Source organism: Zonotrichia leucophrys, chromosome 12 (assembly GCF_028769735.1).
Source record: "Zonotrichia leucophrys gambelii isolate GWCS_2022_RI chromosome 12, RI_Zleu_2.0, whole genome shotgun sequence".
Taxonomy (NCBI): domain Eukaryota; kingdom Metazoa; phylum Chordata; class Aves; order Passeriformes; family Passerellidae; genus Zonotrichia; species Zonotrichia leucophrys.
In genome coordinates, this window is record NC_088182.1 from 1,122,183 (window position 1) to 1,136,730 (window position 14,548).

General features: G+C 50.4%; 1 protein-coding gene across 2 annotated transcripts; it reads right to left on the reverse strand.

Annotated features, from left to right (window-relative positions):
• Positions 1-279: 279 nt before the first annotated feature.
• On the reverse strand, positions 280-13,088 carry EDEM1 (ER degradation enhancing alpha-mannosidase like protein 1). Of its 2 annotated transcripts, XM_064724034.1 has the most exons (12): positions 12,691-13,088; positions 11,879-11,951; positions 10,339-10,442; positions 9,396-9,567; positions 8,163-8,346; positions 7,530-7,704; positions 6,903-7,023; positions 6,214-6,384; positions 5,554-5,627; positions 4,762-4,858; positions 3,725-3,907; positions 280-2,845 (listed from the first exon to the last, which is right to left on the reverse strand). In XM_064724034.1, exons 1-12 carry the CDS (start codon positions 13,068-13,070, stop codon positions 2,756-2,758), a joined length of 1,824 nt encoding a protein of 607 aa, XP_064580104.1. In that variant the 5' UTR covers positions 13,071-13,088; the 3' UTR covers positions 280-2,755. The 2 variants fall into 2 exon arrangements, with proteins under 2 accessions (XP_064580104.1, XP_064580105.1); XM_064724035.1 differs by lacking the exons at positions 280-2,845; positions 3,725-3,907 and adding an exon at positions 3,915-4,002.
• Positions 13,089-14,548: the final 1,460 nt, after the last annotated feature.

Here is a 14,548-nt window from a genome sequence, read left to right on the forward strand (position 1 = left end):
GTTTTCCATGGACTGACTGAACAAAGGACTGGGAATCCCAGCAGGGAGGTCAGGACCTGCTCATGAGTCCACTTCACTTATCCCACACCAATCCCTGCTCTCAGCTGCCCCCAAACCCTCATGGAGAGAAAGGAACAGAGGGAGAAGAGCCCTGTTGTTTTGGAGTGGGTTTATTCTCCTGCAGGAAGGATAAATGGAATTGTCCCAGCTCTAACCAGATGAAATCCCAGTGTACAGAAGGTGCAGGGAGATCCCCTACAGGACAAACACACATCAGAGTAGTCAAACACACTATTTTTTAATGGAGATTTGCAAAAGGCAAGCCAAGTGTTGAAAATTCAGGACATTTCATGAAAGCACATTTGGTCCTCTTCCAAGTTTCCTCAGTTAAATACTTCATGGATAAATAACAATTAAGCATACATGGCACTTTCAGTTCAGAAAACTTGATATTGCACATGATACCAAGAAATACAAGAGTCTATTTCAGCAAATGATTCCAGCACTGTTATCAGCTCCATTTTGATGCCATTGTCTTGTACAAAAGCTCATTTTAGTGCACAACAGGTGCCCTCTCCTTACAGAGTAAAAACATATCCAAAGCAGTTTTAGAACAAAGAGGAAGAAAAGTTGGCTCCTGAAGGAACACAGAGTCTTTTACCAGCAGCTTCTGGGAGGATAAAAGCATTCCTGTGGAAAGATGACTGTCACATCACCTGGCAGCAGAAATTCCACACCAATTCCCAAGGGAAGCTGGCCCTGTTTGCCTGGAAAGCTGCAATTCCTGCCTGGGCTGCTCTCATTCTCACCACCTTTCACTATTCCTGGCAATCACAAGGAAAACACAACGGCAAAGCAGTTGTGCAACTTCCTCCCAGCCCTGGAATTGTCTCTGGAACGCTCTGGAATGGATTCTGTGCACAGTGCTGGGCTGGGAGCCTCCCTGGGCTCAGGAGTTCAGACAGCACAGTCACAGTCACAGGGAGAGGGCCAGAGTCACAGCCAGGGACAAACTGGGGCAGGAGGAGGCACCGGAACCCTCAGGGGTGTCTGTCCTGGTTATCCTGGCCACCCCCACACTCTGGGAGCTGCCCCAGCCCCTGGGGATGCTGGGCTGGCCCAGGAGCAGCACTGAGAGCCCAGAGCTCTGTGAGGGCAGCAGTGCCCCTGGCACCCTCCTGCCCTCCTCACCCTGCACCCACCACTGCCTGACCCACTGCATCACAGCACCTCCAATCCTGCTTTCCCCTGAAACACAAACTCAGACACTCCAGAAACACCTTTGGCAAAGCCAATGCCACAGGAGCTGAATCACCAGCTGCCTCAAACACCAAGGCAACCCCTTCTATTGCAATATTTTGGGAAATTTTAACCTATTTCCCCCCTCCAACCCTTCATCCCCTCAAACACACATAATAACACTAAGAAGACTTGATGATTTTTTTTTTTTGCCTGAATACAAGACTCAACTATCATGGAATAGAAGATTCTACAACAAAGTCCCTGAGATGCATCTGTACATTAAAAGATTCCAACAATAACCTCTCCAGCACAAACTTCATATTTATTAGAAATGTTTTGAGTTGCAACACGTGGTTTATGAAAACCAATGTTGTTGTAAGAAGGTGAAAATACAGCAGATCAAGTTGCCCTCGTATTTATGCCTCAATTTAAAAGTCATTAACCCAAAAATGAAATTCTAGTACTTCAACTGCAGTCAAAAGTCAGAAGTATATAAACAACGACCAGAAAAAAAACCCAACTTGGTATATTTAAAATAGTTGTTTTGGCCTCAGTTTGTTGTCATCCCTCAAGCCCTTAACTGCCTTCTTCCTGAAAGTTCACAGATATTTTTCCAGTATCTTCAAAAAAACTCCAAACACCTCTTTTTAAGTGACTTTGGGTTCCACTGTATTTTGCAACCCACTCATCAGAAATACTTTTCCATCTTCCAAGGAAGCTCAGATTTCCCTGGTAGTGAAGAGAACTTAAGGCACTAACACATGAATCTTGTCAGGAATGTGAAATAGTTTGTTCTTCATGTACTGTGACACCAGTTCTTAGCAGCATCTCTCCTGAAAAGGCACTGAAAACTTGGCAAACAAGGAAACTTTGGGAACTTCTGCCTGAGTGGCTCTGCAATTCCCCCTCCCAAAAAGGCACCTGGATTGGTTTGATCACTGGTTTCTGCAGCCACAGGCTCCCACAGCCCTGCAGCTTCTATCAGCTGGGGCTGCCAGGGATGTCACACTCTGCCAGCAGTGATCTCTCCAAGAGTACACAGAGCAGTTTTGTTTCAGCAAACCCAGTGGGTTCCTACCTGAGTAGACCTTTAGGTTGTGTATTGCTAGTCAGAAAAATTCAATAGTTCAACTTGGTGTAAAAAATTGCACTTCCCCACTCCTTCCCCAAGCCCCGAGATCATTTCAAATTAAATAGCAGACCCTGCTCTAGAGGGACATTTGTAACACAGCTACAAGGAGGTAGCTAAGTGGCACAGGCCAATTTGCCTTCTTTTTCTTTTAAAATAGATTCAGCCTTCATTTGCAACAACATTTCTCATAGAAGTCTTGAAACAAGAGCTGTTTGTTCAGGTGGCACGGGAGGTTACCCAGCTCAGAGGAATGAGCTCCATCTCCTGGGTGTCCACTGGGGACACTGGGGGACACTGGGGGACCCAGCCTTGCAGGGAGCAGCTGAAGGGGAGGAATGTCTGCAGAGGATGCCAAGCTCCCCCAAGTTCCCCTGCAGTCCCTCAGATCAGCCCCACCATTCTGTCGATCTGTCTCATGTAGTTGCTCTTCAGGGGCAGCAGGTACCTCCTCTCATCAGGGACTCTGTTACACTGTTGAGAAAATTTACATCTTTTTAAAGACTCAGATCCAAACCCAAGCAAGCCCATCCCCTCTGCAATCCCCTCAGATCCTCCCAGTACAGAAAACTGTACCAAATAACATTTTTTCATTCAACTTTCCCTTGTTCTGTGCAGACTTGCAGCACAAATCCCATAAATGAGCAGCAAGTGTTTCCTCAGTGCAGGCTGCAGCTTCCAAACACACAGCACAGCTTGTTGTGCAACTGAGATTCCCTTCACTATGACAACTGTGAATGTTTAAAATAATGCTCTTTTCCTGGAGCTCTGTGGGGAGGAGGGAAGGAGCCACACCAGAACCTACCAGGAGATATTTTTTAATTGTCCTTAACTGCTGTAGTGGCAGGTGTCCCACTAGGGGTGGAATGAGGTGATCTTTAAGGTCCTTTCAACTCCAACATTCTGAGATTAAACCAGATCTGTTTTGGTTGGTGATGGGCACTGGAGCCACAGCTCTGGGGCCAGTTGAGGCCTTGCTGAGATAGGTCCCCTTTTACATTCCCCAAAACCCCACTGAGGAAGACAAAGCTGGGTTTAGATGACCCTCTGCTTCTCCCCTTGCCCCTGACAGCAACACTGGAGAGTTTTAAGGGCAAAGAAAAGGGGAAGGGAAAATAATTGGAAGTAAATTAACAAAGAACAAAACAATTGCTGCAAAACACTTCAAAGGGGACAGGTTTCACCTTCACCAGCATCCCACACATGATGCCATTTATGCTGCTGCAGAAAGTGCATTTCAGGGGAGCTCCTCAGGTGTTTGACATTTCTAAAGGGAACTCTCTGCATTAGCCCTCCCAGAGGCTCAGTGTGTGCTGGCTGCCCCTCCCCAGCCCCAGGCAGTGTGGTGCTTACGTTGGAGCTGAAGTTGGCTGCCTTGGGCTCGGAGGGTTTGGCTTTGAGGCTGTGCTCCCCTGCAGGCAGGATGTCCTCCCACAGCGAGCTCCGGAACCGCTCGTCCACAGACACCACGTGGCCCTCAGTGGTGAACATGAACTTATTGCCAGACCTGTGCACTGGGTTCTCTTCATCAAACAGCTGAAGGAGAGATGGGACAGACAGGGACTGAACTACATCAGTCCTAAACATGAACTTATTCCAGATTTGTGCACTGGGTTCTCTTCATCAAACAGCTGAAGCAGAGATGGGACAGACATGCATTGCAGGTGTGCCCCATCCTTCACCTCCCAGTAACAAGCAGCTGGGAACAGGTACTCACACTTTGAAGGATCACACAAAAATACCTTTTAGTGCTAAATAATGCTGGAGCAAATGGAAATAAATAGTCTTAATGCAAGGGATTGATCTGAGCAGTTAGAAGAGGAGAGCAGAAGAAAAACTTCTCACACAGCTGAAAGTGCCCTTATTTTTCTAAGCTGCTCTGTGAGGCATTTCTAGGCTGGCATCCACTCAGTCACAGATTTATTTGGTTTTCTGCACTAAAGGAGATTGAGAACAGGGGCTTAGGCAATGCCAGCCCAAATGCTTTCTCCTGTGAGTGCCAAAGCCCAGCAGGGAGAAAGCAGAGGCTGCCCCAGGCAGGAGGGCTGCAAGCAGCACTTAGCTCAGAGCTGAGCAGCAGCTCCCTCCACTCCTGCTCCCTCTCCCTTCCAGCCTCTTCCCAAAGCTCTCCAGGTGCAGGAACCACACCTGGGCAGCTGCTTTAGCTCAGAGAGTGGGGTGAAGTCAAAGAAGAGGAGCTCAGCTGAATCACCCCACACACAAACCCCAAAGCTCAGCCTCAATCACCCCACACACAAACCCCAGAGCCCAGCAGGTTGTCATTAATGATGCCCCATCCCCAACCCAGTTTCTAATTAATAATTAGTAACCTCCTGCCCCCTCCTGTGCAATTTTTGTGCAGAGCCTTGCAGTGAAGAGCACACACTTACCAGGTACAAATATTTACAGGTTTCACTGAGGAAAAAGCTCTCCATTCGATCCTCCTTGGTCTTGTCCACCACGTGGTGCAACGTGGCATAGCCACACCTGCAACATTGGACAGGGTTTGGGGTCAGCTGCAGCCCTCCTGCTCTCAGCCATCCCCTCCCCTCAGAGCATTCCAGCTGCCAGGGGAAGCTCAAATGGAACAGCTGTGCTGTGCAGCACTCACTGGTTATTGGTCTGTGATCACCTGAACCCCACTCACCAGCAATGCCTGACCTGGCCAGCCATCACACATTTCTCTAGAAAATGAGTCAATTAATAAAAAGGAATAAAAATTCACTGTCTTCCCCCTGAGCCTTGCAAGAAGTTCAGCTACTCAGTATTAGAGTCAGGATTCACTGCTGCTGTCTTGAACTGGAAGCTGATATCCAACAGCATCTGCCTTAGGAGCCATCCCTCAGTTCAGCTAAACACCAGGAGGTGAGAAATAATCTTGCAGGATCCCTAGGAAAAATCCCAACTACTGTTTTCAGCAGTTTTTAGCAGCTGATCATCAGCAGTGCATTTTGAAAGGCAGTGATAAAATTCCAAATGTATAAAGATATCCACTGGACTATAATTTCATTTTCAGATGGGAAAGAAAGAAGTGCTCAATAAATAAATCATCACTTGGGGCTTTCAAGGAGGGCTGGGTTTTCTGGTTTACCTACATGTGGCAGACTGGATTCTATACAATATTTGTAGAATAAAATATAGATATATAGCACTGAGAGAAGAAAAGAACATTGAAGACTGACTTTGCTTTTGTATATTTTTCCAAACTCTGCAGAATATCCATTCCCACATGAAGGTAAAACGGGTTCTTTGTGGCCTAAATAAGGAAGACAGACAAGAGTTAGAGTCAGCAATTTTGAAATCCTGTAAAAATAACACAACAAAGGCCTATTGGTACCAGAGTCTTGTGTATCACAGCAAACTTATCTTTATGGGAGCATGACTTGGATTAGCCAGTGCAAGCTTCTCACATTTGCTTTAGAGCAAATCCTAGAAAACCTGCAGTAAATTCAAACTCTCTGATCCCCTCCTTGTAGGCAGACAGTTATTTTAGTTTATTGTAGCTGTGCCTGGGCAGGATTGCAAGGAAAGCTCTTATATTTATTTCAGCAATTTTGGTTGAGCAGCCACAGGTCTCTGCCTTGTAAAAATCTGCCAGCAGCTTTTAGAAAAGGTGGTTTTGTGTTGGTTTTGCCTGCCTTATAAAAAAGGCTGTTTTTGAAGCAAACAGCAGAGCAACAACATTGCACAACCCTGCAGTGCCTGCCCAGAGACTCCACAGGACAGGAGGCAGCTCCAGGGCTGCCAAAATTCAGCTGGCCAGAGGTCAGGGGGATAAAGTGACTTCCTGAACAAAAGCTTTTTGGCCCAGCCATGATGTGCAGCTCAGGGAAGGCAGATACCTGGTACAGAAGATATGTGGACTCCACCAGCTCTGGTCTCAGGGGGTAGAAGGGGACATCTGGGGCCTGCAGCTGCCAGTTGTACCTCTCTGGGAGAGCCCCATAGCGTTTCCAGATGGCATAATAGAAGGCATGGAGGCAAATGGCATCTTCCACATCTCCTATCAACACCTGGGCACCAGAGCAGCCAGAGATACACACACTTAGTGCTGCAGGCCAGCAAAGATGAGAGTGTGGCACCTAAAACAACTCTTCCCCCATAAAACACACAGAAAACAACCCCCCAAAAGTACTAATGTATTCACTCTTTGCAGTAAAAGCTCTAGCAGAGCCTCACAGCACAGAACACAAATGCTGAGGCTAAAAGAGGGAAGTTGAAAGTCTCAGATCTAGCAGAGAGCAGGCCAGGGCTCCCCACACAGCTGTGTTAATGCAGAGCTGAACTGAACTCTGCCAAGCCACGGGTGGGAGCTCAGCTCAGGACTCAGGCTCACTCCCAGGCCAGGACTGGGATGGGCCTCTCCCAGCAGGAAAACTCACTCCCAGGCCAGAACTCAGACTCACTCCCAGGCCAGAACTCAGACTCACTCCCAGCCCAGAACTCAGGCTCACTCCCAGGCCAGAACTCAGACTCACTCCCAGGCCAGGATTAGAATGGGCCTTTGGCCTTTCCCAGAAGGAAAGCTCACCTGCAGCCCAGGGAAGAAGGCCTGCAGAGAGTCAATCCAGGTGTTCATCAGCTGGCCCGTGTACATGTTGACATTGACGTAGAGGGGAGGGTCCCCTTCTCCTTCATTGCAGGCCTCCCTGCTGCAGGGAACAATGCAGGGACAATGCAGGAACAATGCAGGGACAATGCAGGGCAGTGCCTCTGCTAGGCAGCACACAGCACACTGCCACAGCTCAGGCAGGCACTGCTCTGCTCTGCTGGGCTCCTTGTGAAGGGAACCCAAACACTGTCATGCTCTCAGAGGAGTTACTTCATATAGGGATGTTAATTCATACAGGGATCATATCTTAGAGCTCTGCCAGCAGAATTTCTACCAAAAGTCATGCTAGGCAAGATGAGGCTTTCAGAAGAACAAAGCAGCCAATTTAATACATTTCTTTTGCAGTGCCAGACTTTTCTCAGCTTTAACATTTCTAAATGGGACAGGAAGCAGTCTGGCTTCTCTGCACCCCACCAGTTGTTGAGGAATGAGGAGACTACCATGGAAAGGAGATTTAAGAACAGATTTTCTAGAGCCTGACACAAAGCACTACAAACACATTTGTTTCCACTGCTCAAGGAATTGATGCTGACATGAATTACATACCCTCTCCTCAAGTGGTTCTGAATGTTCTGATAGGCAGAGTTGAACATGTCCAGGTCTTCCTTTTCCCCAAAGAGGATGTAGGACTTCAGCAGGTACTCATAGAACGAATCTGACCCTGCTCCCAGTCCACTCTGCTTTCCAACCCAGTGACCAGTCTGGATATTCACAACATTTCCTTTCAGAACAAACAACAAGTTTAGTCTGAGCTTGCTGAGTATATCAGAGAGAAACAATCCAGTCAAGACTTGGCAATATCACAGGTTCAGAAATTCCCAAGGAGGAAGAAACAAAGATTAACATCAGATGAAGTGTTACAGTGGTGGATTCATCTGAGGAACACCTACACACATGCAGTTATTTTAAGTACTTTGAGTCATCTGCCAATCTGAATTATATTAATGGGGACACAAATCAGGGCCTTCAGTTCCATTCCCCAGTTTTGTGGAAAATTTGAGTTGAAAACCTGTGCCCTGAGGAGCCTTTCACAGACTCCATTTTTCATGGCAAGCCCCAAAGTGCCATTAGTTCAACACAAGCCCTGGGTACACAAGGAGAACGTGACTGAACAGCTACAGAGGGAGCAGAGGGACAAAGGTGAGGACACATGAGGACACAGCAGCACCCAGACTTTACCCAGCAGTCCAGTGTTATTGCTCCTGAGGCTCCACAGGGCCTTCACAGCTCTCCTGGCCACCCACTCGAAGGTGGAGTCTCCAAGCAGCCTGCTGAGGATGCCAAACTCCACCAGCAGGGACCCAGCTCCTGCTGTGCACGTCTCGTTGTGGCTGTCTGGGGGAACCCCCTTCTTCAGGTTCACCTGTGGGCAGGGACAGGCAGGCTGCACCCCCAGCTGTGCTCACAGCTGCTCCCTCCCTTTAGCACAAGCCTTCCTGGTGTTTGTGCACAATGTCCAGCATGGAATGTGCACAGAGACACAAAACCAGCACACTTGGAAAGCTTTCCTGTAGAATTCCTGACATTTTTCTTCCAGCTTTACAACATCATGCCTAAAGTGGGCAAGCCTCATTTTTCTTTTATACTTGCTAACTTCACTTTCTCATGCCTTCCACTAAACATTCAAGCTTTTCCTTCTTTTCTGCCCCCAGTTTGTGCTGGTGAAACCAAGAGCTTCCTCAGTGGATGCTCCTCCCCTTCCCCACGGGACAGGGTGCTGGAGGGAAGTTACAGCACCCTCAGCTGCTTTACCAGGCCCTGAACAGAAGTGAAAATTCACATTTCTACAGGGGGAAAAGCAGTGCTGCTGTCTCCAGAAATTAAGAGCAGCCAGGCAAGTGCTAATTATAGTTTTGCAGTTTAGGATTGTTCCAATAGTAGTGACATCCTCCTCCTTGCCAACTGCATCTGCTTACAACAAGAGGCTGCAGCATCCAGGAATCCCAGAGTATTGAGACACACTGAGCAGTCTTCAGGAAAATTCTGCAAGCCCAGAATGATAAATATTTCTGAAGAGTTTTATGCTAATATAATTGTTTTAGTAGCAAGTCACCAATAGAGTCACTTTCCTCCTCTTTGCCTTTACAGTACTCCTTGTTACTGACAGCATTGTTTGCTGCTGTGTGACACAGGGCAGGGAATGCTCCACCAACCAGCACAGGAACAAATGACTCCTGACCCACAGGGAACAATAAACACAGTGAAAATCAGCCCAGGGAAAACATTCACTAGACAGAAGGAGCAACTTGTACTATCCACATCACCACAACTCAGGGCAGTTTCCCCCGTGTCACTTCAGAATAACTTAGGGCAGGCTCAATACCCCAAGTGCACATAAAAGGGCACAAAATTGAAGGTGCAGCACAGGTGAAACTGCTTCGAGCCTGTTTCCCCAGGGCTGCTGTCACTCACCCGAGGATAGGGAATGCCAGTTTTGGTGTTCTCAAAGGCTGGCAGCAGCCTCACTGCCAGGTCATGAGCCAGGTGCAGCAGCTCATTGTCATAATCCTTGATGCTCATGTCACCAAAGGGCTGCTTGGTGTCTGTAATGATGATGTGGGCAGACAGCAGGCTTCCCAAAACCCTGTGGGAAAAGGAAAATCCAGGTTTTCAGTCTGTTCTGAGGCTCATTCCTCACCTGAACACCTCACTGCTGTCATGTCTGACAGAATTATGACTTTGTGCTCCTTACAGGCACTACACAAAATGACCTGGCGTTTCCCCCAGCAGTAGTGAACACATGTAGAAGTCATGCTGTTGTCAGCCACTGTTCCAAAATCTGGTTCTGCAAAATTTCCCTAACCCAGGAGTTCCTGGAACAAATCTGTTCAGGAGTGAAGACCTCCTTGTCCCTGCAAATGGCAGAAAGGGTGTTGCATGAACTCAGTACTCAGAAAAAAAGAAAGCCTAGCCATGTGAAGCAGGAATAAACACTGCTTGAGGCTCTCAGAAAACAAAACCCTTTAAACTCAGACAGTATCTAAACCCATTTCCAACACAGAAGAGTCTTTTTAATCTAAAATGAAAATGAAAGTGAGCGGAAGTCCATGAAACAAAAACAGAGCAGGGAAAAGCTGTCCCAGGGCTGTTTGTTGATCAGGGCACAGATTTGAGTCTCTGCTGCAAGCAGAGTCTGAAGCACAGAGCCAACCACTGCCTCACTGCTCCACGGGACTGATTTAAATTGTTTCCTATATGAAAGGATGGAATATTTTCATAGGAGATTAAGAAACAGCTTACTTGAGGAGCCATTCAGGGAATAAAGCCTGCCAAAGACCTCCTAATCAATGATTTCACTGTGAGTTACACACACCAAATCTTTAACCTTTAAAGACAGAAACTCAGCACCACATACCTGATTGTTGCCTCAAAAACTTGGACTGTTGAGTCTTTGTCAAATGAAACTGTGTCAATCACCAACTTCACTGCCTTCTGGAATTCTGAGGAGTTTCCCATTACCTGTTACAGAAAAACAAAGCTGGTTTGTACAATTGTTGCTTCAGAAGAGGGTTAGGGAAGAGAATGGCAAGCTCACATTTTAGCCCAGCAGTCAGATTTAGCACACTGAGTATTCAAAGTGCCTGAATTATCAGTTCAAGAGTAAAGGTTAGCTTAAAACATAACACAGCTTGCAGAACAATGAAGTTTGATTGAATGTTTATTTGACCAAAGGCCAGTCCAACCTTTCATGCTCCTGACCCAGCACTGTACATCCAGCAGTTCCCTTGTGCCTGCCTCCCACAGGTCTAACCTAGGAATTGATTTCCACTGCATCCAGAGACAGATGTAAATTCAGCCTGAGCTTTGGGGAGCAGGAATGTGTAAAGATAACACAGGTTCCTGCTTGCTTGAGCTCATGAAAAGGCTGGGACATACCTACATTTTTAACAAAAGCACCAGGTGCCAGCTGTCCCCATCACCCAGACCCAGTGGGGAAGCATCATGTGTTGGTCTGAGCAATGGGGAGCAGAACAGGCTTGCCCCATGCAGCAGCTTCTGAAACACAGGAGATTTAGCAACCAGAACCTTTACATGTGACAAAAGAAGTTAAGCACAGCCCCAGTGGTGATGAGGACAGGAAGGCACCATTATCAGGCACATAACACAGATCCCAAACTTCTCTGTCAGTAAAACCCAACATCTCCCTCACTTCTGCTTTCAGTTCTGCTCCAGCAGCTCCTCACCACTGCTGCAGCCCAGGGTGGAGTGGGAAGGGTTTTATATCCCAAAGAGCCAGAGGAGACACAGATCCCTGTGGCTCCTGCACATCAGTGAGCCCTGCCACTCCAGAAGGCACAAAGCCTGCCCCGGCTGCACAGATGAGAACAGTGAAACTGCTGGGGTCTCTGAAAATGCCCAGCTCTTTCTCATGACCCCATGCCCTGGCACTAACACAGAAATGAGCTGCTCCTCCTATTATCTCCCAGTTCTGGCAGAAATGCAGCAGAGAAGCAGCTGTACAGGTTTTCCCCCCCTTCCTTTCACCACTTCACACAGATCAGTGTGTCACTCAGGCCCTCTCTGCCAAGTGAAACAACCAGGGCTCTTCCAGCCACTGTGCACACAATGAACCCTCCTCCTGATGGACCTCTCAGCAACTCACAGCACCTGCAGCTCAAATCCACCCACCCCGGGCAAATACCAAAGAGATCTCGTTTGAACCTTGGGGAGGAGCTCCAAAATTTCCTCTGTCTCTTCAGGAAATCTCTGCTGCCACCTCCAACTGCTCTCATTCTGTTACCCCATGTGACACTGCTGGTTTCTGATCCAGCTGTTAGCTCATGATCCAGCTGTTTGCACCACCTGAGCAAGCCTTGGGGAGCTGCCCTAGCCAGGGCAGTGTCCCAGGGTGGCCAGGGCAGGTCCCAGGGCAGTGTCCCACACCAAGGACTCACCGCCAGCGTGTCCAGCGCGTCAATCAGCGTCAGGGAGTAATTCCCCAGCACATCATTGATGTTCAGGTTGGAGCTGGAAGAGCAGAATCACAGAATTGTTAAGGCTGGAAGAGACCTGTGCAGATCATCCAGTCCAACCCCCTGTGCAGGCAGGGTCACCTAGAGCAGGTGACACAGGAACTATCTCGGTAGGTTTGGAATGTCTCCAAAAGGGGAAGCTCCATGACTCCTTGGGCAGCTGTTCCACAGCTCTGCCCCAATATGCAAAGTTCATTCCAGTACCCGGCGGGAGGCTACAACAAATACGGAGAGGGACTGGAGTGACAGGACAAGAGGAAATGGCTTCCAACTTAAAGAGAATAGGTTTATACCGGATATTAACAGGAAATTGTTCCCTGGAGGGTAGGCAGGCCCTGGCACAGGTGCCCAGAGCAGCTGGGGCTGCCCCTGGATCCCTGGCAGTGCCCAAGGCCAGACTGGACACTGGGGCTGGAGCACCTGGGACAGTGGGAGGGGTCCCTGCCATGGCAGGGGTGGCACTGGGTGGGCTTTAGAGTCCCTTCCCACCCAAACCATTCCACGATTCATACGGAGGTGAAACTTGCTGTATTTTAGGTTATGGCCATTACCAACTGTGCCGTGGCTGGGCCCAGGCTGACCCCAGGGAGGCACACACGGAGCGATGCCAGCCCGGGGCCGTGCCCACCCCGCAGGGCCCCAGAGCCGTTCCCCACCGGCCCCTCCCAGCCGTTCCCCACCGGTCGGTGCCCCAGAGCCGTTCCCCAGAGCCGTTCCCTCCCGGCCGCACTCACGGGTCGCGGCGGTCGGGCCCGCGGCCGCGGCAGTGCAGCGGGTCGAGCTCGTCGCGGGGGAAGGCGTGCTCCATGTAGCTGTCGTAGCCGAACACGAACATGCCCCGGGCCGCGTCCCGCAGCCGCGCCCGCAGCTGCGGCGGGAAGGCGCCGCTGTAGCGCCGCTCGTACTCATCGCCGCCCGCCGCCGCGCCCCACAGCCGGGCCCCGCGGCCCGCAGCGCCCGCGGGCGGGCCGGGCAGGGCTGGTGGCCGCGGACCGGGGCAGGGCAGGCGCGGGTGCAGGCAGAGCCCGCGGGCCAGCGCGGGCAGCAGCGCCAGCAGCGCCTGCAGCCCGAGCCGCAGCAGCAGCAGCCCCAGCACCACCGACCGCCATCGCATGGCCGCCCGCGCATAGCGCAGCGGCGCCGCCCGCGCCGCGCTGCGGCCCCTTTAAGAGCGGAAGAGAAACAAGGGTCGGGAGCGGCGCAACGCCCGCCCACTCTGCGCTGCTATTGGTGGAGACGGCGCGGAGGGGGAGTGGCCTCCGGCCATTGGGCGCGCGGCGTGTCACTCAAAGGCACCGCCCTGCGGCGTTAAAGGGGCGGGGCGGCGCGGGGCTGTCGTGGCACGGCCGGCGCAGGGTCAGGGCGGGGCCGGCAGCGGCGCGGCCTCCCCGGACAGGCCCGGGCCGGGAGCCCTGCCCAGCGCCGGGCCCTGCCCTGCCCTGCCCGGCGGGCACTGCCGCAGCGCTCCCGGAAAGGCCCCGGGGTGCCGGTGACAGCGCCGAGCAGCATGAGGAATTCCTCCATGGAAAGGGTGCTCAGGCCTTGGCACTGCCCAGAGAGCTCTGCAGTGCCCATCCCTGGAGGTGTCACCTGGAGGTGGCGCTCAGGGCTCTGGGCCGGGACAGGGTGAGCATTGGGCACAGCTGGCACGGCCTGGGCTGGGAGCGCTGTTCCAGCCTCAGTGATTGCGGGATTCTGTGCCCGCGGCAGGGAAGGAGCCGGCGGGGCAGGAGCCGCGGTGGGAGGGAGCCAAGGCACCTCCCGGGCCGGGATCCTGCAGCAGACGGACACAGCCATTGCCATCCCGCAGTGCCAGCACTGACAGCACCATACATGAGGAGCAGAGCTCACACCAGCTGTGACCACAGCACTGGTGGCCCCGGGCACGGGGTGAGGGACAGAGCTGCAGAAAAAGAGCTGACAAGTGCCAGGTGTGGATGTGGATATGAGTGAACACACTCCAGCAGTACTGGTAAAACCAAACCTCTTGAAGATAAAAGAACAGAAAGAAACCACCGCCAGGGGAGGTAAAGAGGAAACTCAGCTCCGAGCTACCCCAGCACCCTCAGCAGCATTGAGTCACTGGCTGTGAACTGGTCACTTGTCACCGAGCTGAGCTGTCCTTCCACGCTGGTGCTGCATCCTTTTACCAAAGTGCCTGGTTGGTTACAAGGAAATGGAACAGAACGTGAAAAATGCCTGCACAGGAAAAAAAAGGAGTATTATGCACAGACAGACAAGCAGACAATAAAGATCTGTCTTCAGCCTGTATTGGAGAGTAGTTCAGAAGTCAGGTCTTTGTTTTCCAATCATTGCAATGGGAACACTAGAATGAATAAATCCAAATCAAGTATCACAACTCAGTGGTCCATCCAGACTTCTGGATGCTGACTCTGGATAACATCCTCTAGCCTGGACAATCTTTCAGTTCCCTTCCTCAGTCTGCAGAATTCATGGATCTTTTAAATGTTACCCAAACCAAGAAGGGACTTAATTATTGATTCTAACAAGAGGAAAATTCCTTCTTGCTGCAAAGACTGAAGTATCCACACCCCAAATTAACACAATTACACAAAAGCACCTTAACAGTTT

Excerpts from the sequence above, each read along its gene's own strand:
- EDEM1 (XM_064724034.1), bottom strand. The coding sequence starts at position 13,070 with ATGCGATGGCGGTCGGTGGTGCTGGGGCTGCTGCTGCTGCGGCTCGGG. Across the intron at positions 10,443-11,878 it reads ACGCGCTGGACACGCTGGCG|GTAATGGGAAACTCCTCAGA; the intron begins GTGAGTCCTTGG and ends TTTCTGTAACAG. Across the intron at positions 9,568-10,338 it reads GTTTTTGAGGCAACAATCAG|GGTTTTGGGAAGCCTGCTGT; the intron begins GTATGTGGTGCT and ends CTTTTCCCACAG.